Here is a 23336-nt window from a genome sequence, read left to right on the forward strand (position 1 = left end):
ATTATGTTTTTGTTCCCACTGTTTTGATAAACCGACAAGGATACATTGATTTCATGATTTTGTTTCTGCTGTTGTCTATACAGAAAGTTTTGTGTTTGAGTGCCGGGTTTCCAGAGTATAGCCGTAAGTAGAGATGAAAGGCTTAGTTACTCTCAGAATTTACAGCTTGCAACCACAGAAAACTGTTGACAGGCCCTGGAAATGGAATGGAAACTATCCTATGCACCAAGAAGTATTCTGTGATGTCGTACAGGACAAATAACTACACTAAACCTTTTCACGGTTTATCTGAGAGGTTGACCTACTCCGGCAGTAAACAACGTCTAACTTGAAGTGCTTGTGTATGCGGAGTGGGGAGGTTATAACACTGCAGGCAGCCATCTCATGACTAAAACTTCTTTTATTCTGCCCCATCGATAAATCTCCTATCCAGCTGGGAGAAATAGACTTAGAAATGCACTTTATGCAAACATCGGTGAAGATTTTTCTAAGAATTCTGGTTGGATCTACAGTGAGAGAGTGCCCCCTGGTGGACACTATTTGAAGATGTTTTCAAGAAACATTTTGTAGTTTTGTTCTACAGAGTGGGATAACCTTGATCGAATTTTTAGACCAGATCTAGATAATCTGGTCTAATTTCATTAAGAAAGGAAACAATCCATAAATACTGGGTAAGAGGAGTTCTTGGGACACAGATTAGAACTAACACAGTGTGTGATATTATCAGACAAGTGTTTTAAGAGCTGATTCCATAGAAGAACCAGGGAAGCCTTGGTGGCTTGCAGGTCTCACAGTGGAATGTCCCTAAATAGACCAGGGTGGCACCTATTCTATCTGCACTGACAGAGCACAGCCAGAAGCGCATGTGCAGTACCGACGTGAGGGCCAGTGTTGGAGACTCAGAGTTGCATAGTGCTAGAAGTTTGCCAGGGCGGAGGTGGGGGAAGGGTGGGGAAGGCAGCAGAGGAGGCAAAAAGCAAACAACACAAGACTCACAGAACAGGTGCCACGAGCTGATGGGTTAAAGGATCTCTTTTTTATACTTGAGAGTATAACCAAAACATGTAAAGACTCTTAATGTACCAATCGGCCCAGGGCTCGGGTTAAAAACGGAGCCACGCACACAGAGAGAGCTCAAAAGTTGCTCTTCATGACACTTTACTGCTCGACCAGGGATTATTAGTGTTAAAGAGCTGTGTCTCCAGCACCCACCAAAAAACGGTTCTTAAAGCAGTTGGTAATTTCTCGAGTAGTGACTGGGTGGTTTTCTTCAAGAATACCAACGTCGTGTCTATATGGAAAGGGACTTATCGTAAGGAATGAAAAGAAAACAAGACGTAAAAGCCACTCGATGCACAGTGGCTCCAAGCCAGCCTTGCTGCGTCATAGAGCATTAGGGGTTTTTCCCTCACCTGAAAAGCTGTCTTTGTCCAAAGCCATGAGGTTCCGGGCTTGATAAATGTAGCAGCGTAGGTGGTAGATGTAGACTCCTGAAGAGAAGGTGATGAGAAACAGGACACTGCTAAGATTTTTCTCAACTTTTCTGAGGTGACACATGTTGCAGACACAAGGGTCGATCGATCCACTTCCCCATAGCAGAGAACACACATGTTCTCGACCCAGTGGCTTCTCATAAAAGGACACTCACGCAGTCCTCTCACCCACGGCTTTGCTTCTCCTATTTCAGTTGCTCGTCGTCAATGTTAGGTTACCAACATTAAATGGAATAGTCCACAAATACATCACGCGCAATTCCATACTGCAAGCCCTACGGTGTGATTGGGCTCAAAGCACCCAGCTGCGCCTCACTTGGGATGTGGATGGTGCCTTTGTCCAGCGGATCCACGCTGTATACGCTGCCTGCCTGGCAGTCACTCGGTAGTTCCTTATCTCAGTTAGCACTGGTGTAAATAACACTGCGGTGCTTGTGTTAAGTAACTCTTACTTAATCAAGGCCCAAAGCACAAGAGTTGTGATGCTGGCCGCTTTATTGTAGTGCGTTTTTAATACTGCCCACATTTACCATTGGTAACATGATTTATCTGTTACTGTGCCTAACTTATAAATTAAGCTTCATCACATGGATGTATGTGTATTGAGTCAATTTAAAAGTAGGGCTGGCGGGGGGGGCTACTTTTATTTTATCTGTATAAATGGATTTTATACAGAGGGGAGTCAGGCGAGTGTGTAATGGGAGTGTACTTTAAACTACTATATTCCGGGTGTGGTGCTGCACATCTATAATCCCAGTGTGCGAGACAACAAGGCAGCCTGGGTTACACTAGGAACTCTGCCTCCAAAGATAAAATAAAACCAAATAAAAACTGCCAGAACAACCCCAATGCCAGCATGGTGATCAGAGGAACGTTAGTCCCACTCTGACCTTCCATTAGTCCCACTGTGACCTTCCTGGGTTCAGTGCACAGCTGTTCATCACAGACTTTCACATGAGCCTGGATCTCTAGCGGTCACTGAGCAAAATCTCAGTACTATGTGAGATTTATGTCTGGGACAGTGATCTGCTAAAACTTTCTTTGACTTTTAAAAATGTTCAAACTCCTCTTATTAATGCACACACTGACACATACTATATCACCTATGTGTACACATATAGACCAACATGCACTCATGCACACACACACATTCACATGTATGTACACACATATGCACACACACATGCATACACAGATACGTAGATACATACACACACACACACACACAATTTGAGGGGTAGCAGAGAATTATGACCAACTGCACGGATTTCAGAACTGTGAATGCCTGAATGTCTGGTACATTTTAAGTCCTAGATAAACATATGCCATTATTAATAACATTCTGAAATTCTTGAAGGCTGATATTGAGATCAGATCTCCCTTAAAATTTTAGCCTTTTCCCCATAATTAAAATAATAATTTAGTGTTTTCTAGCCATTATGAGTGTATTTTAAACAGAAATTAAGACCAGTAATTTGGTCATTTTTCATCCCAAATATGATGTAGTTTTTTTAATGCATTTTATGAATCTTCTTCATGAACAAATTGCAAGTTATCTTCATCTGTGTAGATGTATTATAATATTTGATGGTTCGAAGAGTTTTCTAGAGATAAAAGTGACAGGTGCAGAATTCACAGTCATACTTAAAACTTACTGTCGAAATTACAGGAAACAATGGGTGTGTTTGCTCCAAACACAGTGGTGGCACTGTGCTTCTGCTTCTCTAGGCTCTTTTCATCTCCATCCTCTGTGGTGTCTGCCCCCTAAAGTAGGAAGAAGTCGTCGTCACCACCACCACCACCACCACCACCACCACCATCATCATCATCATCAACAACATCACCATCACCATCACCACCACCACCATCATCATCAACAACAACAACATCAACACAACATCATCGTCCTTCTCAGTCATCACCAATCATCATCATCATCATCATCATCATCATCATCATCATCAACAACAACCAAGCCATCTGTGCCTACAAAATTACTAGATGCTTCCTGAAACCAGGGTCCTGGCAGACATACTAGAAAATCTCTGGGAGAAAGAGATGTGTCCCTACTGTTTCTGAGGATTTCTCATGTGGTCGTGACTTCTTCCTAAGATGGGCGTCACTGGACACTCAGGGCACTGGGGTTACAGGAGCTTTGAGGGACTTGGCTGTGCTTTCTACCTAACTCACACACACTTCCTTTTCATCATTAATTAATCACACTTTAGCTTCTGGTGACTTACAAGGGCACCTTCAAGTTTAAAGATGGCCGCTGCGCCATGTGTCTCTGAAGGAGCCATTTTTCTCCTCCAGCGCCTGCGGCGAAAGGTATCTGAACTGCGCTGTTTCCAGTGGAATTTCCAGCCAATTAATGAAGCATATTCCCAGCCCTCCCGGTCTTCAAGTTCTTCCATGGCCTAAAACAGAAGTACAACGTTTAACGATGAATAATGATCTTCCTCGTAGACCACTTGGCCAATGGACAAATACACAGTCACAGAAACCCACTCTCTGTCAAGCACTGGGTGAGGAGCCAGGGATACGGCAAAGACAGAACAGAGGGGATCTCTGACTTGAGAGAGCTGAGGGACTATAGAAATACAGGGAGGTACCAGGCAACTGTAGGAACCATTTAGACACAGGAGTGAGTGAGAGTGGGTGGGTTCTATCTTAGATTGCTCATTGTTTGGACAGAATTACTACCTGCATTTTATATATGGGTAAAATGATAGCATCCCTGAAGATTTAAATGTCCTGTTTATGCTCACATCTACGATATTAGAAATGACATAATAAACCAGACTATATTGTTTCCATGATAGCTAATCACTGAGTCCAATACTTTTAAGTTAAACATGATTTTTACATACATGCTCAGTTTTCAATGTTTTATCCGATTCCTTTAACACGCCTGTGCTCCTGCACAGGACAGAGATTGTCTTCAAGGCTGAGGCATCACTGAACAAAAATATAGTATGGTTTTGCCTCTATGTATTTGACAATTGAATGGTCAAAAATTTATCTAAGTGTCTTACAAGCTAGCCAGGTGGAATGAATGGAAGATAATACTACTATGGATTAATCTAGAAATAAGAGCCTCATGTAGGGCTGCTCTTTATGCATGGTCTTTACTTTTTTTCCACTTCAGATAAACATGAAGTGCACATTTCACGTGATCTTGTGTCTTCCTTTGTGATAGTCTGGATAGTGATGATGTCATATTTTGTGTGGCCAAGAATGATGCACATTAGAAAATATGAAATCCCAGCAAGCCTCATGGGTAGAATTAGGATTCTGACCAGTGGCCCTGTGTTCTTCCGGAGTCATGTCAATGCTCATGTGGAAAGAGAAAGGGAAGCAAGTCTAGAAATGTCTCGCCCAATCAGGATGAGACGGTGCAGTGTTTAAGACTCGCTGATTCTTCCACACCCTGTCTTGAAAACGTGCTTCTAGGTGAGGAAGGCACTAAGATGATGTCTCTCTATTTTCACTCTGGAAGCTTGTCATGGATAAAATGCAATTTCATAGCTCCTACGAGAGTTGAACCTTTAGAGCAATAGCTAGAGTTTCTGTTTAGAATCAGTTTAACCTGAGTTCAAAGGTCATTTCTGTTACTTCCTGGAGATATGACCTGAGGCTAGTCTAGTCTATTTCATGCCTATGAACTCCATCTCTGGAAAGAGCAACGCTCAGATCTTACAGCGTATGCGTGATGTGTATGTGTGTCAAGTGTTCTGCATGATGTAATGTTTATTATTAATTTCATATTATTACTCCACTTACTTTACTATGCAGTTTAAAGCCGTGTGATGTCCTAATTAAATTAGGGTATGGATGTTTTTATGTCAACTACATACAAGCTAGAGTCATTTGGGAAAAGGGAACCTCGAAATAATGTCTCTACCAGGTTGGTCAACGGGGAAGCCCGGAGGGTATTCTTAATTAATGTTTGATGTGGGAGGGCTCAGCTTACTGTGGATGTTGCTACCTCTGGACAAGTGGCTCTGGGCTCAAAGAAAGCAGGCTGAGCAAGCCAAAAGGAGCAAGTTAGCAAGCAGCATTCCTCCATGGCCTCCGCACCAGCTCCTGCCTCCAGGTTTCTGCCTTGAGTTCCTGCCCTGTTTTCCTTCATGGCGGACTATGGTCAGGACATGTAAGCTGAAATATTAACCCTTCCTCCCCAGGCTGTTTTTGGTCATAGTTAAAGTCTTGCTCCCAGGGTTCGAATTCTGCATCTTGTTCCAGGTTCTGAGGTAACAGCACCTCTGTCCTATTCTGCCGGCATAATCTCTGGATTTTTTTTCTTTTTTTAATCCCTTATAGAAGTCTCATCCTCCAGGCTGCCTCAGCATCTCTGGAGGGCTTGTGGGAACACAGAGTACTGCTCTCATCCCCAGAGTTGCTCAGTATGGGCCTAAGTAAGGGATGTCTAACATCCCCAGGTTCATTTCCGGAACCCAGGATCAAGTCCTTGCTTTATAAATGGCTCTGCAGAAACAGCCCTGTAGCTGGAACTCTGCACAGTGTGGCAGGCAGAGCACCAGGTCCAGCTCCCTGCTACCACCCCTCTTACCCTCGCAGTGCTGGAAGCCGTCTGTGTCAAATCTTTCTTGCGCTTTCGGACCAGTCTCCGCCGCCTGTGAGTGTGATACATCTTCTCTGCTGCGACCCAGGATTTGGGCTTATTGTCAGGAGGAATGGTAATTCCGTACTCCCAGCCTGCAACAGAGTTTGAGAGTAGTTACCCAAAAGAGGTACAGCTGTGTGATCAGCTCATAGCTTGCTAGGGAAGAATGCAGCTCCTCCCTCTGCTCACAGATGTTCTCTGCTACTGTCACAGACAGGGTTGAGCGTGCCTAATCTGAAAATATGAAGTATGCCATGCTGAAATTTTTGGGACCCATAATGCCACAAATGTGAAAGTATGTATGTATGTATGTATATATGTATGTATGTATGTATGTATGTATGTATATGTATGTGTGTGTCCAAATATTCCAATATGTGAACATTTCTCAAACCAAAAACCACTTCTTCTGTGCCCCAGCATTTTGGCTAAGAGTTAACCTTTCTGGGGTTGGGGATTTAGCTCAGTGGTAGAGTGCTTGCCTAGCAAGCGCAAGGCCCTGGGTTCGGTCCTCAGCTCAAAAAAAAAAAAGAGTTAACCTTTCTGCTCCTTGGGAATTGAACCCAGGACCCTGTATATACCAGGCCAGCACTGTGCCATCAAGCTGTATCCCTAGCCCTTCGCTAATGTTTCCTTGTTTCCTGCACATTGGTAAACCCACTTGTGTTCCAACATGACAACCTTTTAAAGGTAAAAGGCACTATGTGGTTGATACATAGTTATTACTCAGTAACTACCATTATGGATATCATCATCTGGTGTGTGCATCCCGACCAATTCAACATCCGTTTGAGTGTTAATCCCACTCTGCTCACGTATTATCACATCTGAGAGGAACAAGTCAATGTTACTTTTCCTTTTGATAGTTCCCAAAGGTAAGTTCATTTGGCCCGACTGTCTGTGAGAGAGGTGAGCACTACTGTACCTGGAAGCAATGTTAATCACATGATCACAAGTGGGATGACGGGTAAGACATTTTGCCATTCTCCTGAGTTGTAGAACCTCTAACTAAGATTGATTATTTCAGATTATGGAGTAGTTAGGAAAGAGAAAATCCAAGCCCCAGATCTCACCTATATTCTTACTCTGGATTTCTAGGTACCCCAAAGTCCAGCTGGCTGGCCCTAGAATCTCCATTTTCCACTCCTAATATCTCCTCACTCAGCATCGGTCCATCTGTTTGTTTGAGTCAGGTACTCAATTGAATGGGTATGGATCACACCACATGACCTAGGTAGAGCTAGGGACCTTCCTCCCATGGAACCTTTGCTCTAGTTAACCGAGGCCTTTCTGCAGATTCACACTCAGGCAAGTAGATGTACACGTTACCTTTCTCGTCCACTGCTCGATTTATGTCATATGTCCATGCGTCATCTTCCCACTCCCAACCCGGAGGGCAAGTCATCTCATTGGGTGATGCTGCTTTATCTCCATTCTAACAGACAGACAGACAGACAGACAGACAGACAGACAGACAGACAGACAGACAGATGCAAATGAGAACCAAAGGCAAGGAAAGTTTCCTGATACTTAACTAAAGAATCTTCATGTCTTTATAGATACATCATTGAGATCCATTTTATTCAGAAAATCTCTTATTTTTACTTGCATACAAATGCTACATTAAAGTCACATGTATCCAGTACCTTCTGTTTTTACTGTTAGAGAATAGTATTAAGTTGAACCATGTGAAATTCTTAGTTTTGTAAGCCAAAAATGGTCAAAGAGTAGCAGTTTCCTATGGCATCACTTAATACTATTGAACGGCACCATTTATCTTCATGAGAGTCTATTCAGGAAAAACAAACAAACCAAAACAGAGACCAGATCAAGCGTTAAGATACACGGGTTCAAGTTCAGAAAATGCTCCTGGAGGCTGATCATGTGAGGGTGAGAAACGTTTCTACTAAACATAGACTTGGGCTTACATTAAAACTCAGAGTTATGATAGCAACGTTCATATGTAAACGATTTAAAGGTGGCTCACATGGAAAGCACCAGCTTCACTTAGGATCAAATGAATGGGAAGGGGAACAGTAGCAGGTACTGCTTGTCTATGGATCATAAAGACACTTTAGTGAGACAAGATGGAAACAATGTCCCCTCTTGAGCTGCTGCTACTGAAAGTGTGTAACCACTTCCCTGCAAAGCCGTTTGGCAAGATTATCACCATGCCTTTATGCATTTAGAATCTGGCACACCGTCCCAAGGATATTTTTCTGGACGTAAGCTTTCACTGACTGTGTAAAAATGGTTGTTTAAAGATATTCACCATCTGGCTCACAACCATCTGTAATGGGGCTGGATGCCCTCTTCTGGTGTGTCTGAAGACAGTGACAGAGTGACAGTGTACTCACACACGTTAAATAAATAATTTAAAAAAACGATTTTCACCATCACATCTTTTATAAAATCTGAAGATGAACCAAAACAGAAGTCACCCCAAACTACCAAACCCTAAATATCCATGAGATAAACGAATAGATGACAACAGGGGCCTATAACCAAGGACATAGCTCTGTGTTACGGTTATCAAAAGATGACCTGGACTGGGAAGATGGCTCAGTTAATAATTACTTCAGAAGCCCAGCATGCATATGAAAGAGTGGAATTACACATCTGTAACCCAGCGCTGGGGAGGAGGGGATGAATAAATCCCAGGAGCTTCTTGGCCAGACAGCCCAGCTCGGTCAGTGGGGCCCAGCTCAGTCAGTGGGCCCAGATTCACTGAAAAAATCCTGTCTCAAAAAATGGGGGCAGGGAGTAGTGGAGGAAGACATGGTATGTTGACCTTGTCTCTACATGCATGTGCACACAAATGTATGTATGGCCCTATCCACATCCACATGAACATGTACACACACAGGTGCTCAAATATATCGTTATGTGAAAATGCACCTTGTAGAGATGTATGTACAACATGCTTCTAGTTAGAAGAGGAAACCACACACACTTGTGCGTGAACAGAAACCAGCGACCGTGGTTGTTCTGTGGAGGGCAGAGTGTAGGGGGTGGGGAGAAGTAGCTACTTCTCATTTCCTTAAATGCCATTTGGATTTATTTTTAAAGCTTTTCAAAAATGTGTTTAAAGTTTTTATTTTTATTCATGGGAAGCCCGTGCATACGAGTGAGCGCTCCCAGAGGTTTCAGGAGGACATCGGATCCCATGCAGTTGCAGTGCAGGTGTTTGCGAGCTCCAGTTTGGGTGCTGGGAACTGAACTCTGGTCCTTTGCAAGAGCATCAAGCACTCTTAACTGCTGAACCATCCTTTCGGCTTCACTAAAAGAAATTTGTGTGTGTGTGTGTGTGTGTGTGTGTGTTTGTTTGTTTTCCTGTTCATTTCTTTAAAGTGAGCATTTCATTTGTCACGATTTTAAAAACAACTTAGATAATGAATTTTTACCTGGAAAACATGTACAATTCAAACCTGACCACATAGCACGGTCCAGTCAGAGGCCTAGCTTTGACTGGACGTCAGTAGCGACCATGCACTTGTGCGGCTTCAGTTGTAAATGGGAGATTATTTGGAACAGGGGCTGTAGCTGAGGAGAGGACGGAGCATGTCCCATGATGCACCGCGTCTGGGCAGGCGCATCCATCTAGAGAGCAAACGACTCACCGCATCGGTATAGGTGTCCTCTGCCTGCTTCCACTCGCCTCCAGGATAGCGAGTCTCATTCTGGTAGACTTCATCAGTGAACTCTGTGTGACCTGCATCAGCCTCAGTCAGGAGGCTGTGGGCGAGAGAGGGCTCCTATTACCGAGGTGGCGGCAAAATGGAATTGGGACCAGCAACCCTAGCTATTTTACACTGTCAGGAGGCTCCTACAGCCTGGAAGGACACCAGTTCCCTTCTTGCTTGAGCCCTTTCATTTTCCCATTCCAAAGTCGACTTTGAACTAAAAGCTTCTGACCTTCATTCGGAGAAGGGGGATGGTGGGGGCAGTGAGACCTAAATTATAGAGGACTTTTCACATTGGCAAGGTTGCTCCCTCCTCATAATTAGGATGGAGCCAGGAAAACCGTGCTGGGAGCCGCTTCCTACAGGGACCAAGAGAGTGTCTTCTACACTTCTACTTTCAGTGTAGGCTTTCCAGCACTTTCTCAGTAAAACCCTTGGCTGGTAGTTCAAAGAGCAAGGAAATACTCCTCTATGGCCTCTCTATTTAAAAAAAAACTCGGAGGCAGACTCGAGGCTGTGTGGAAATGTGTGCCCATGGACTGCTCGCTCTACACGACATAAACTGATGGTTTCTAAGCACACAGCCAAGTCGGCTCATTTCAGACTCCAGGCCCTCTTGGGCCTCTAAGTTCTCTATACAGCCTCTCCTCCGCCTTGCCAGCTTTTGTTTGGATTTCAAACACCCACAGTTGGAGCACAGAGGCTCCAACCATGTCTTAAGTTTTCTGCCAGGGACCCTCAAATGAGGGTTCCTTTTTTTCCTTTACTTCCTACCCTCCCTGAAATCAAACACTGGAGGGGTATCAAAAGGGCAAACGGCCCTGACCATTTGTATAAATTGAAATCATCCATCACTCCTCTGTACCCCAAAGGAGACTAAACGCTTTGGCGGCTGTCTCTGGCATCCCAGCCTTGTGTTTTTCCAGTCACAATTCTCTCTACCTTTCCCCTGTCCTCGGCTCCTTTTCTTCTGTCCAATCCAGCACTCCCCTGCTCCCTGCCCTGTCCCCCCACTCCACCCCCAACCCCATGTGCGTGCAGGTGTACACACACACACACACACACACACACGCGCGCGCGCGCGCGCACACACACACACCAATCCCCATAATTCCAAACAAAGCAAACAGTCTTACATCAGCAGCAAGTGTGGGCACTGGGTCAGGCAGAAGAGCATGCATATTTCCCTCCTACTTTAAGGTCCACACAGTGACTCCAAAGACCAAGCTATCTGTAATCAGAGACCTTACAATACAGGTCCCCGAGTGTGCCATACAAGGTGGCCAGAAGAGGGAGCTCTGGGACGAATGCTGCCAGCAACGGTTTTATTTATTTACTGATTGTTGAGACTTATTAGGCAGAGGATGAATCCCTGATCCTCCAAGTGCTGGGAATCCAGATGTAGTGTGGATGACTGAGGACTAGAGCTCAAACCTAGGGCTTTACACGTTCCCAGCAAGCATTCAACCTGCTGAACTATGTCCCCAACTCTGCTGGCAATGTTTAGAAATCTGGGATCCCCAAAACCTCAGGAGAAGCATTTAGCTTTCTATTCCTCTATTTTTTAATTTTTGAGAGTATTGAGACTCAAACCCAGGACCTCGACCACGCGAGGCAAGCAATGGACCAAGGAGATATAATATCTCCAGTATACCTTTCTTTTCTTTTTAATAACAACTTTTGAGATATAATTCACACACCACATAATTCACCTCTTTGACATGCACTCCGTACTGTTTCTTAAAGGTGGGCAAGCACGGCAGACTGTTGGTTCGTGAGCCCTGTCATTTGTGGGACTTTGTGTCTTTGGACAAATGCTCAATCACTCTAGGTCTCAGTTTCCTTGCTGGAATTAGCTCTTTATGAGTTTATTGTGTCTCTGCGCATCTCTTGAGCATCGATGGTCTTTGTGAGGAGTTAGCTTCTCCACAATGCTGTATGGGGAATGGTCACGAAAGGTAGACGTAGTGTCTTTGCCTAGGTCAGGGGACAGGGACAGCGTGTAACCATGCTCATTACAAAGGAACTGGGATCTGACATCCAGGCTTCCCCTCCTCAACACTAGCCCACTGCAGGTACAAATGTCATCTGGCCCTCTGTGTCACTCAGTGGGAGGAGCACAGTGAGCCAGAAAAACAATGCTGATATCCACTCTCCTTGTGGCCCTTGTGTCCTTTGCCCCTGAACCAGGGGTCATGTGTCCTTTTGCCATGCTCCAGGAAATGGTGGCCAATGCAGATAGCCTTCATGTTTTTTTTTCTTCAAGACATAGTTTCTCTGTATAGTCCTGGCTGTCCTGGAACTCATTCTGTAGACCAGGCTGGCTTCGAACTCAGAAATCTGCTGACCTCTGCCTCCCAAGTGCTTGGATTAAAGGCATGAGCCACCACTGCCCAGCTGCCTATCTGGGAGGACTGTAGTTAAGGATGAATTAGATGCTATCCTGCACACTGCCTAGTAGTCCCAAGAAATTCCTTCTCCCAAAAGTCTGGCATTTAGATGAGCCAACATTCCTTCAGGGACTTGAGAAAATAGTCCCTGTTTGCTAAAACGACGTACTGTCCTCTTCTCTGACAAAAGGGTCCCACTGCTCATCTATAAACACATGCAGCAGATGAATTTAAAAATGAGAGTAGGAGATGATGCTTCCAGGTATGGTAGAGGAGATTTATTGTTGATGTGAGGGAGAACATAGGTAGAAGCTCCTGAATGATCCGGACTGAACCAGGCTGGGAGAGGAGGGGGTTGAGGGCAGAGCGAGAGAAGAAGAGAGAAGGGGAGGGGGCTAAGAGAGGAGCCTTGGGCCAAGTAGCCAAGTCACCAAGGGGCAAAAAGACCAGCGTGGACGAAATGGTTGGATTATATAGGAATCACAGAAGCTGGGGGAAGGGAAGCCCAGCACTGGGCTGGGGAGTAGGGTATGACAACCAGGATGTCTCTGTAACAGGTAGATGCTGAGAACCTAGCAGCCAGAATTGATATGTTAAATGGGCATCTCAGCGAGCTACTTGGGGTTTGAGATCTAACACAGCGCATGTTTGTTGTCAGGCTGTATCTGGATCTAGGTGTGGAGACAGGGTTGCACTGAGGATTGAATCTACAGCCTTGTTCGTGAGAGGCAAGTAGTCTACCACGGAGTTACACACTCACTCATCTCCCTGACTGATTTTTACTCTGTATTTTAAGACTGGGTCCTGCTGAGTTGCCGAGCTTGGCTTAGTCTGCCCTCCAGGCATTCTTCCAAAGAACAGTGCTACTTTAGGCCCCAGGCAGCTGGGGTTTACAGACCTGCACCCTACATTTCCTTAGGTGCCTCTTCTTCTTGTGTTTCAGGACTGATGGTATCTTCCAACCTCCTGGGAGTGTCTATGGACTTAGTCCTATCCGTGGGTAAAGTTATGTAAATAAGAGTAATGATGGAGGGGCTGGGGAGACCGTGCAGTGGGTGAAACCTCCAGCCAGCACTCAAGCCTGACAGCCTGAGCTGGGTCCTAAGAACCCACAAAAAAGCTGGATGTGGTGGTGCACAATAATCCCAGCATCCCTACGGGAGTGAGAAAACAGAGATAGGAGAATCACCCAGAATCCATGCACCATCTAATATGGACACAGGAACAAAACCAGCAGAAAAGAAAGACCCTGGCTCAACAAAGTGTAAGGTGAGAACTGACTCTTATAAGATGTCTTCTGATGTTCACATGTGTGTTATAGCATGCACACACACACACACGCACAGACACACACATGTATAGACACACATACAGACATACAAGCAGGTTCAGACACACACACGCACAGACATACACACACATGCAGACATACATGTGTGCTATGGTATGCAGGTACCTACACAAACATGCACACATGCACAGACACACACATGTATAGACACATGCACAGACACACACATGTACTCACACGTGTATAGACAGACAGACAGACAGACACACACACACACACACACACACACACACCTAGACAAAACATGTGACGTAGAAATTCAAACACTCACCTTCGTTCAGGGTCAACTACCCAGTCTCCTTCCCATTCCCAGCCTTTGGGAGGTAAAAAGAATTCTCTTTTGAGTTTTATTTTTCCTGTGACATCAGAGAATTTATGGCGTCCCACCAGTCCAGAGGTGCCCCACTTCCCAAACACGAGGGCTTGGTTTTCATACTGTTAGAAACAGACAGAGTTGGAGAATCACTATCAGAGATAGAGAAAGCAAGACAGCCATGAAGTCCAGGTCTATCCAGGACTGAGGCCAGATGATCACAGAAAGGAAAAAAAAAAGCTATAGGCATCTAAAAATATGGACCTAAACTCAGGGCCTGCCAGTGGTTAGGCGACTTTGGGTGAGTCACTCATCTTCCTAAGATTCAGTGTGCTTATCTGTAAACAGGGCACAACACGTTTCTTACACTTATTCTAGAATTTGTGTGCAAATGGTTGAGTGAGTTCTGCAAACATCTTGTGAGTTTCTTCCATTATTTGAGTGACAGTGAGCAGGAGGATATCATCGGAATATCCATAACCATCCTCGTGTGTGTGCATTTCATAAGGTTTACTTGTAAGTCCACTGCTTAGATCTGGGCACATTTCTCCAGGGACAGAATTAATTGGTGGTGTTGCTACCCCAGGCAGTACGGGGCCTTACAGGCTCTGAGTCTCTTCTGGACTGTGGCAGGTAGAACAAGAACTTTCTGGAAAGTGATGGATGACTCTGGTTTGCAGAGTGTTCATTTCTAAGTCAAGAAAACTGGTTACAATTATTTGTGTGTGCAAGCCCTGACAACTTTTGGTAGTGGGTTCTTTTCTTTGACCATGTAGGTCCCAGGGATTGATCAAGGTAATCAGCCTCAGCTATAAGCACCTGTAACCACTGAGCTGTCTCGCCAACCCTGGCCGTTCCCTTCTGACGTAGAATTTATAAATTCAGGATGGCCTGCTGATCTTCATGTTCTCAATCATGGAAAGAAGAGAGACTTCCCAGGGTGGTGGGTGTCCTGTTTGGTTTCAAACTCTTTTGTCTATTATCTGATGTTGACCCTACAGAGGAAATGAGTTGTCCAAGGCACAGGTAAGATCTGCCTAAAAGGGAGGCAGGAAATGTATGTGCCTGATGCATCAGAGCACGAGCTTGTATAGTCTCAGGTGCGGGTTTGAGCCTGGAAGGGAGCTATTCCTAAATTGTCTTCTCAAGGATCCATGAAACTAGGACGTGCATGGCAAGAGTACAGAATAGAGGAACAAGGTTTTCTTGTCCATTCTGCTTGGAGGCCAGCATGACACTAATAAAATTCAAGCACAGGCCTCAGCATGGGCAACAGGTCTACACGAAGAGTGGAGGTGGAGACCTTCAGTGGCTTTGGGGGTGTCGTCTTGAGATAGCCACACTAGAACAGGATAAGAGGAGGTGTTCATGGACAGGCACATGTGAAGTACCCCCAAAGACACCCAGAAACATGTGCATGCATGTATGTGCCTACTATTTAGTGTGTCTTATGTTGGCACCGGTACGAACAATTGATACAGTTTCTGGTGCCATAAGCTGGAAAAGAATCCACCTTCAAGGCCACCAGCTGGTGTTTGGTCACCTCTCAGAATTATCACACAAAGGGGACAGCCACTCTGAAGTGTTCTACTGTTGATAACCCTCAGGCAGGGGGGTGAGGGAGGTGTGGGTGGGGATGGGTACGTGTGCCTCTTCTCATCTGTTAGACTAGGAGGTATCTCAGGCGGTAGCGATGACTGCTCTAGGTAGGTAAAAAGAGAAAAGACAGGTCTGTCACCAAAGGTACCATTTCAGCAAAGACGGTGAATGTGCCTTCAGCGAAGCTATTGAACTTCTTTTCCACGGCGCTTAAACCCAGCCAGATGTTCACTCGCAATTCCACAGGCACTTTGGGCCCATTGTTCTTTTCTTGTGGATACTGTGGATGAACAATAACATCTTAGGTGTCATGGGACAGACACCACACAAACTGTGACGTAAGCTAAAGCCCAAAGCATGCACAACCTCTACCCTTTGCTCCACCTGAGCTTGTATTTGCTCTGGGTAAAACTGATCAGTGACCATCCAGCAAAGGCTGAAATGGCAGCTAAAGCAATGAGCTCCACGCAGCCTTTCAGAGTGCCTGGCTTTTCCCAGCTCTCTGGCTCACGTCTATCCTCAGAAGCATCCTTTTCTTCATTGATAAACTGTCTCTACTTCAGTCATTCAATCAACCAATCGAAGTGTGAGCCATAGATTCCGGCCTGTCCCAGAGACCATTTCAGGGGTCTCCAAGAGAAGAAGACTTTATAGTAGCATCAGTGTGAGATCTGTCTTCTTTGTTACGTTGACATTTGCACAGATTGGACAGCGGCATCCCACTGCCCCCAGCTGTAGTTAGAGCACTTAATTGTCAAGCACAGGAGATGAAATGCTTCAGTTACACTAAAGAATCCTTTTGACTTAAACAAATAAACAAACAAACTAAAGAACTAAAAAAAATTATACTGGATTTTAAAACCCAGTATAGACTACTAAATTTGTTAAATCCCCATCCTTGGGTGAGTGTCTTCTTAATACTTAGTGTGTTAAAAGGAAAAGCTCTCACAGGTCGCTTTACACATTAACAGGTGACAGTTGTCTTGACAAAAGCTCTGCTATAAATTGACAAGGTGTGTGTGTGTGTGTGTGCGTGTGTGTGTGTGTGTGTGTGTGTGTGTGTGTGTGTGTGTTGAAACAAAATCTTCTGCATCTGGTGTTTGTTTTTCTATTTTAATTTCTATTGCAACAAATATTGGGCCATGGAAGCCATATAAAAAAGCCCATTTGTAGTCTTAAATATTTTTAATGCTACAAAGAGATGCCCAGACTGGAAAAAAATTTACTAAACCAAAAAACTTCTAAAACTAGATAATGAGAATTAACAAGGTCAATAAATTCATAGTTTCTTAAAAGCATTTCTTTTCTGTTTATCCACTAGATTCTGAAACCTAATGTAAACACAGCCCTCTGGCCTCTCTGGTTTCCTGTGAGGCTTTATTTGCTAATAAACTACTGACAGCAACTATAATTGTGGTTCTAAATCAGACTCATGCTGCAGAACCTTTGAAAGAAGATGATCACTCCAACACTATTTATGACCTCCTGGTTAAAGAACAACACATTAGAAGCCAGCAGACAGCTCCTTGATTTAGACAGCACACTGCCTTGACTCAGCCTTTTCTCTTTTTTTTTTTCTTTTTTCTTTTGTCTTTCTTTTTCGGAGCTGGGAACCGAACCCAGGGCCTTGTGTTTGCTAGGCAAGCGCTCTACCACTGAGCTAAATCCCCAACCCCCATCCTTTTCTCTTTTTTAAAAAATTGTTATTTCTTTCTGAAATCTAAGGAGCTCCGATTGGGGTCGGCAGGATAGCATGCCAATGGGAGCTATGCTGGGTTCTCAGATGTGGACCCAGGCCTCTATCAGTTTTCAAGACATTCCCGGAGAAGTTCCTCATGGGGGGGTGTTCTAGGATGGAGTTATGTGTTCTAGGAAGTTTGCAGAGAATTGAAGAATATCAGATACACACACGACCTAGCCAGAAGTAAAGGAGCCTATGACTCTAAAGTATTCAGAACTAGCACGGCATTGTGGCACATGCCTTTAATTCTAGCCCTTGGGAGGCAAAGGCATGTAGATTTCTGTGAGTTCCAGTTCAACCTGACTTACATAATGAGATTACGTCTCCAAAAACAAACACACAATAATTGATGATGATGGTGATGATGATTTTGATGATGATGATGATGATAAAAATGTTCAAAACTTCTGCTTAAAGTAACAATTATGGAGACTTTCCTACATTAGAGAGCCTTCTGAGGCTGATAATGGCTGTCAACTTGACAGGATCTGAACCAACTAGAAGTCAAGATGCTAGACATTCCTGTCAGGCATTTTCCAGATCACATTATTTGAAGTGTAAACCTATCTTAAATGTGGGCAGCACCTGCTGTGGCAGCCCACATAAAGGAGACAGAAGGCTTTCTCTTCTTGCCTGCTTGCCTTCACTCTTGCTGCCAAGTACATCAACTTCATTGCTGTTACTGCTGCATCATTTCCCCAATACTGGGGAATATTATCAGTGGAAACTGAAGACCAGGGCTCTCTAGGAATCCTCTGAGCCATCAGTGTCAAACTGAAAGTGGTCAGCATCCAGCCTCACAAACTAATAAATTCCTAAGTCCTTGGCCTTTCTGTTTGAGACATTCATTATTGAGCCACCCAGACCATATCATATAAACCAATCAAATAAATCCCCTCTTAATGTGTTTTTATCTTATAGGTCTGTTCTTCTAGAGAACCTTGAACTACAACTGGCTATACCATCCCCCCTCCCTAAACACCAATCAATGTAAGAAATATATTGCTTATATGAGACATTAAGAGTAGAAAGTTCACAACAGAAAGCAAATGACAATGTCATGTTACTATTAATGTCAGAGACATCTAGAAAGGTGTCTGTGGTTCAATGTCAACCACCCTCACATCACTTTAAAAATTACAGTCCCAGAAGAAGAGGCTGGAACAGGTTAGAATTGGTCTTACACATCTTAGCTAGACAACAGGCAGACTGTGACAAAGCAACCCCTCCTTCAGAAGAGAACTTTGCATGTCTTTCCCATTACAGAATGAAGACATACTGTAGGATGATATCATCACACAGGTGAAGGCAGGTACAAGATAGAACGAGGCCTGTCATTGGATGAGAAGGAAGGATGGGCAGGAGAAAAGTTTTAGAAAAAGGAGGAGACTGGAGCGAGGGGAGGAGAAGCAGTGGAGAGAACATAGGGGCAGATGTTAAGATTCCTCTCTGCACATTTACGGGTTGTTATGACAATTCTTAAGGGATTGACGTATACAGGGCTTTGTATGTTTAGGTGGGCAATTATATCTTATCAATTGGATCAGAGGTTATTGTGTTGTGTGTTCTTTCATGTAGCGATTTAAGTTTAAGAGAGTGTGCAGTGGCTAGAGACACTGGGCCACCATGGAATTGGGATGTGTATTTCTGGCATGGTGGTAACCTGCCTTGGGAACTAGATGGTTAGAGAGATTGTTGCCAGGCTCAGAAAGTAGCCATCGGCAGTGTGATATGGGATAGAGCAAAGCGGGTGAGAGGCTTTGCTGACTGAGATGAAGATGTCCACCAGATATCTTGAGGCACTACGGTGCCACATCTGGCGCGGGGTAAAAGACAGCATTCATTATAATTTCACAGCAACAGCATACCTTCAGAAGGATGGTTTGGGTTTTCCCACAGTATTTTCCGGAGGCATTCCCACCACTGGTGGAGTATAAGACTTGGTGGGCAGGAATCCGTGCATAAGCCAGTCTTTTCTCCCCGCGGATCATCCAGATGATGATGTCGGGCATACTGTTCTGAGGCTGCACAGTGGGGCAGATGGGAACGAAGGCAAACACCGTGAGTCTGTGTGCGGAGAGACCGAAGAAATAGCACCTGCCTAGACACGAGGGGCTGTGGTCAAGACCACGTCCCGAAGTCAGGAGGCACTCATCTTCTATGGCAACACTGTGATTACAGGGAGCTAAGAAATGGGTTGTGGGTGGTGAGGGGAGCAGGAGGGGAGGCACGGGAGAGCAAGTGAAGAGGTGTAATCCACTCTGATCGGAAAGGTATTTTAGGAAATACCCTCTGCCTCTCAAGCATCACTTGGAGAAAGTCATCAGAAAAGCTTTATTCCGAAAGCTCTAACAGCCATCCACTGCTATGGTGGGTGTGTTTGGATGTGCCCCTCGAGGTTATTTGTCTGAAGCTTTATTGCTTTATTTGTGTCATTACAGGAGTGGGTTACTTATAGGAACAGGCATTGTGTGAGAGCAGGCCCAGTTCCAGCTGATCTCTCTCTCTCCCTCTCTCTCTCTCTCTCTCTCTCTCTCTCTCTCTCTCTCTCTCTCTCTCTCCCTCCTTCCCTCCCTCTCTCCCTCTTTCTGTGTATGTGTATGTATGTGTGTGTCCTTCTGTCTCTCTCTGTCTCTCTGTCTGTCTCTGTCTCTGTCTTCCTCTCTCTGTCTTCCTCTCTCTCTCTCTCTCTCTCTCTCTCTCTCTCAGTAAGAAAGAAATCTCTGCTCCTTCTAACTTCCGCAGCCTGTGCTATTCTGTTACAGCAGCACAAAAGGAGCTAAGACACTACCCCTAGATACTCAAAGGACAGGAGGCATCTGTTTACTCTTGTTCTTTCAGCCGTGGAGGTGAGGGGCATCCCATCGACACTTATCGAACACCTACTGTATACCCCACACTGTTCAGTCCTTCCTTATGATCATCATCTTTAAATCTTCCCACAACAGCTCTATGACCTAAGTACTGTGTTTTTCTCCATTCCACTGGTAGGGAAAATTGGCTTAGGTGAGTTAAAGAGCTTGCCCAAGGTCACACGTGATTTAATATTTAAATCCAGGCTTTTTCCAATCCACCCTACAGTGGCATTTTAATTCTCTGTGTTGTGTTCTACTATTCCATCACTCAAAAATACTCCGTGACAGCGGTGTGGACATGATGCTTCTCCTGCAGGTTCCTCTGGAACCCAACTCAAAATTCGGGTGGCTTTCACCTCTGTCCTCAGTAGCCTCCTCAGCCCACTAAGTCCTTGGTTTTTATTATTGATCAGATCCAATCACAGTGGCAGATATTGTACCAGATGCCCCACCCACCACCTGCCCCACCCTTCCTGTCATGCGCAGAATCCTCCTGGAAACAGATGACGGCGTAATCCCAAGGTCTACCTCTTCAGTAAGTTGCATTAATTTATCAAGCCACTCCTCGATCTCCAGCAAGGTGGATTTCACATCCGTGGCTTCAGATCTCATCCTCAGAGCCGCCTCGTGTATCTGCGAGAGAAACCTCAGCCGCAACTTTCGGATCTGAGTATCCAGAACTGTGACGTTGGCTTTTCCTTCAGTGACAGGCAAGGTGTATCTATGAGAAAAGGAGAGAAAAGAAGCAAAAACCTAAGAGCGACACTCTAGGCCTCAAAACTAAGTTCGCTTGGTTTGCCCGCGTGTTTAATGAATGTCTGCACGCCATTTCGCGTAGATTGAAATGCCAGCAATCTCCTGATCCTACAGGACTGCTTGGTTTAAACTGTAGTTGAGGACGGCTCTGTGACTTTGGCAGAACAGAAAGGGGAACAAAAATTTGAAAGCAGCAAGGTCTAAATATTCCCACCGCCATCATCTTCATCACTGTTGTCCTCTCAGAAGGTTCTCAGAGAGCTCCAGAGGGTCGGAAGGACCACTTGTCAAGGACATTTTCCAGCCAAGTTAAGACTCCCCAAGAAAAGCAGGAACGAACGAGATTAGCCCCCTGCCAGCTGTGTTTTCCCTCACTGTGCAGTAGGTGAGATCACAGGGCAAGACTCTCGCCCGTACTAGAAAATTCGACTCATTGTCCCCACTTAGAATTTACCACCATTTGCATGCCACCTAACTTCTTATATGAAGGGTATCCTAGCACAGTCCCCCTCAACCATTGAATTTCCGGCTACAGCTTGCCTAGCAAACGCAAGGCTCTGGGTTCGGTCCCCAGCTCCGGAAAAAAAAAAAAAAAGAAAGAAAAAAAAAGAAAAGAAAAGAAAAGAAAAAAGAAAAAAAAAGAAAGAAAGATGTCTTTGAAGACAGATTGTGTTCTCAAGCCCGTGCCTTCTTCAGCAAATCCCACAGTTCACAGGCGTTTTCCGAGTGAAAGCTGTAACTGCATGTCTTTGATTTTATAAACGACTGCAGCAGCATGTGAATAAAGGGTTAAGATCCTGCGTGTTCGTTGTCAGGTAAGGCAAACATTCCCGGGGATGCTGTGAGCTGAGAAGTCACACTCGAGCCTTTCGAAAGCGAGAGGCTGACCGTGAGAGGAGCACAAGGGCTCCTGGGTAAATCGTTCTCAGTGTCACTGGGGCCTCCCTGCTTTCTTATCTGTAATTAATAGAATTCCTTAGAATCCCTAAGTCTCTCCGTGTGAGCTTTGAGTGCCCACAAAGCCAGTGGCGCTTAGAATTTTAGCTGTTCGTCAATGACCTGACCGAACCACTAGGAGGCGCAAGAGGACGGGGTGACTAAGGGCCTTACCCTAGAGGGGGGACGAGTCTGCTTCCTCTGAGTGAGCGGGAGTGCTGCCTGCTCTTTTCTTTTTGACCTTCCCTGTCCACAGCTTTATTAGGCAATCTTTAAAATGAGGTTGGGATGAGTCACTTTCCCTTCTGATTTCTAAATGCCAAGAGATCTGAGTTACTTCTTCAAGTCACAGCTATGAATATCCTCTGGCTAAGCCTGTGTACTGGCTTTGTCTAACCTGGCTTGGAGTGTGTGTTTGTGTGTGTGTGTGTGTGTGTGTGTGTGTGTGTGTGTGTGTGTGTGTGTGTGTGTGTGTGTATGTGTGTGTTTTGTTGCTGTTATTGTTGTTGTTTTTGTTTTGTTGTTTCTTGTCTATTCCGTAGCATATAAGGAATTTGCATGTCATTCTTGTTTAGGGGCCGTTCTAACTATTGCCGTTCTAACTATCACTGTTGCTCCTGTTTTAGTGTTAAGTGTTGAAGTGCTGCTGAAGGAGTGCAGGGTGCTTGAAAAACTTAGTAACGACAACAACAGCAACAGCAACAGTAGCAACAACAACAAAGCAAGCACTGTTTCCACAGACATGGACTAGGAACATTGTTCTGAGTGGTAAGCCATGCTCCTATCTCTCTATGGAAGTCAGGAGTCCTTCTTCCGGAGGGTAGCTCTAGTAATTACTCCTCCTCTTCCTCCAACCCCTACCCTTTTCCTCAGGCTGCTGGCCCAGCTTCCCCAAGTCCAGCCTGAGCCTCCCTGGGCTACTTTAGACTTGGCACCAGAGAATGGAGGTTTTTCAGGTGATTCAGAAACTTCTCCTGGGGTGGGGTGGGGACTTTCAAGGAGCCCAAAACAATGCTCGAATGCATTTCTTTTTTCAGAGAACTACTTGACAAGATTCAAGAAGCACTTACAGTCTTAGAAGCCAGGGGTAAGGGCATGCTGGGGTGTGGGGACAGGAATACTGTACCTTGTGTCTTCTATAACTTCGTCTATTAGCTTCAGCCACAGCTCTGCCAACTGGTTTGTGGGAATTTTACCTTGGATTCCTGATTTTACAGCCTCGATGTTTGATTGCTGAAGAATTAAGAAAGAGGAGAGAGAGCTGATAGCTCTGCCATTATTACCAAGAAACGTTATTTCCAGTGAAGGGTAGAGAGTGGATATAGGGGTAGGGACATAAAAAGGTTTAGTTACAGAAAGCCAGAGGGCTTTGTTTCTCACTTGGTAATATTTACCATAGCTTTGCTATTTACTTTTATTTAAAATGCAACCGACACTGGTAAGTTTAAGCAATAGAGAAAATCTCGTCCTGTATTTTGACCTTTGAAACCATGTAAATATTTTATGTACTCGAAAAATAAACAGAAAGAAACCACCAGGAATGGGTGAGGGAACCCTAAAAAGAATACACGTGGAAATAGTATGGACTCAGT

The 23336-nt window shown here is 44.7% G+C and overlaps 1 protein-coding gene and 1 long non-coding RNA gene across 8 annotated transcripts in view; one reads left to right on the forward strand and one right to left on the reverse strand.

Moving 5' to 3' along the window:
* Myof (myoferlin) overlaps window positions 1–23336 on the reverse strand; it is a 148396-nt gene that overhangs the window by 39624 nt on the left and 85436 nt on the right. For all 7 annotated transcript variants that reach the window (XR_015628477.1, XR_015628479.1, XR_015628476.1 and 4 more), the window contains 11 exon segments: window positions 22871–22977; window positions 20581–20773; window positions 19066–19221; window positions 15605–15736; window positions 13816–13979; window positions 9741–9855; window positions 7450–7555; window positions 6067–6212; window positions 3737–3910; window positions 3149–3257; window positions 1413–1490 (listed from right to left, as the gene is read on the reverse strand). Coding sequence is in view for 3 of the 7 variants with exons in the window: in NM_001354115.1 (NP_001341044.1) it covers window positions 1413–1490; window positions 3149–3257; window positions 3737–3910; window positions 6067–6212; window positions 7450–7555; window positions 9741–9855; window positions 13816–13979; window positions 15605–15736; window positions 19066–19221; window positions 20581–20773; window positions 22871–22977 (1480 nt within the window). In the remaining 4 variants the exon portion in view is untranslated.
* Window positions 21948–23336, forward strand: part of LOC100911555 (uncharacterized) — a 76095-nt gene continuing 74706 nt past the window's right edge. Inside the window, exons 1-3 of the long non-coding RNA XR_015648202.1 lie at window positions 21948–22026; window positions 22371–22512; window positions 22782–22831. This is a non-coding gene — a long non-coding RNA (uncharacterized LOC100911555). The remainder of the gene's footprint in view (window positions 22027–22370; window positions 22513–22781; window positions 22832–23336) is intronic.

The sequence above is a fragment of the Rattus norvegicus genome, chromosome 1 (genome assembly GCF_021556685.1).
Source record: "Rattus norvegicus strain SHRSP/BbbUtx chromosome 1, alternate assembly SHRSP_T2T, whole genome shotgun sequence".
In the NCBI taxonomy this organism is placed as follows: Eukaryota; Metazoa; Chordata; class Mammalia; order Rodentia; family Muridae; genus Rattus; species Rattus norvegicus.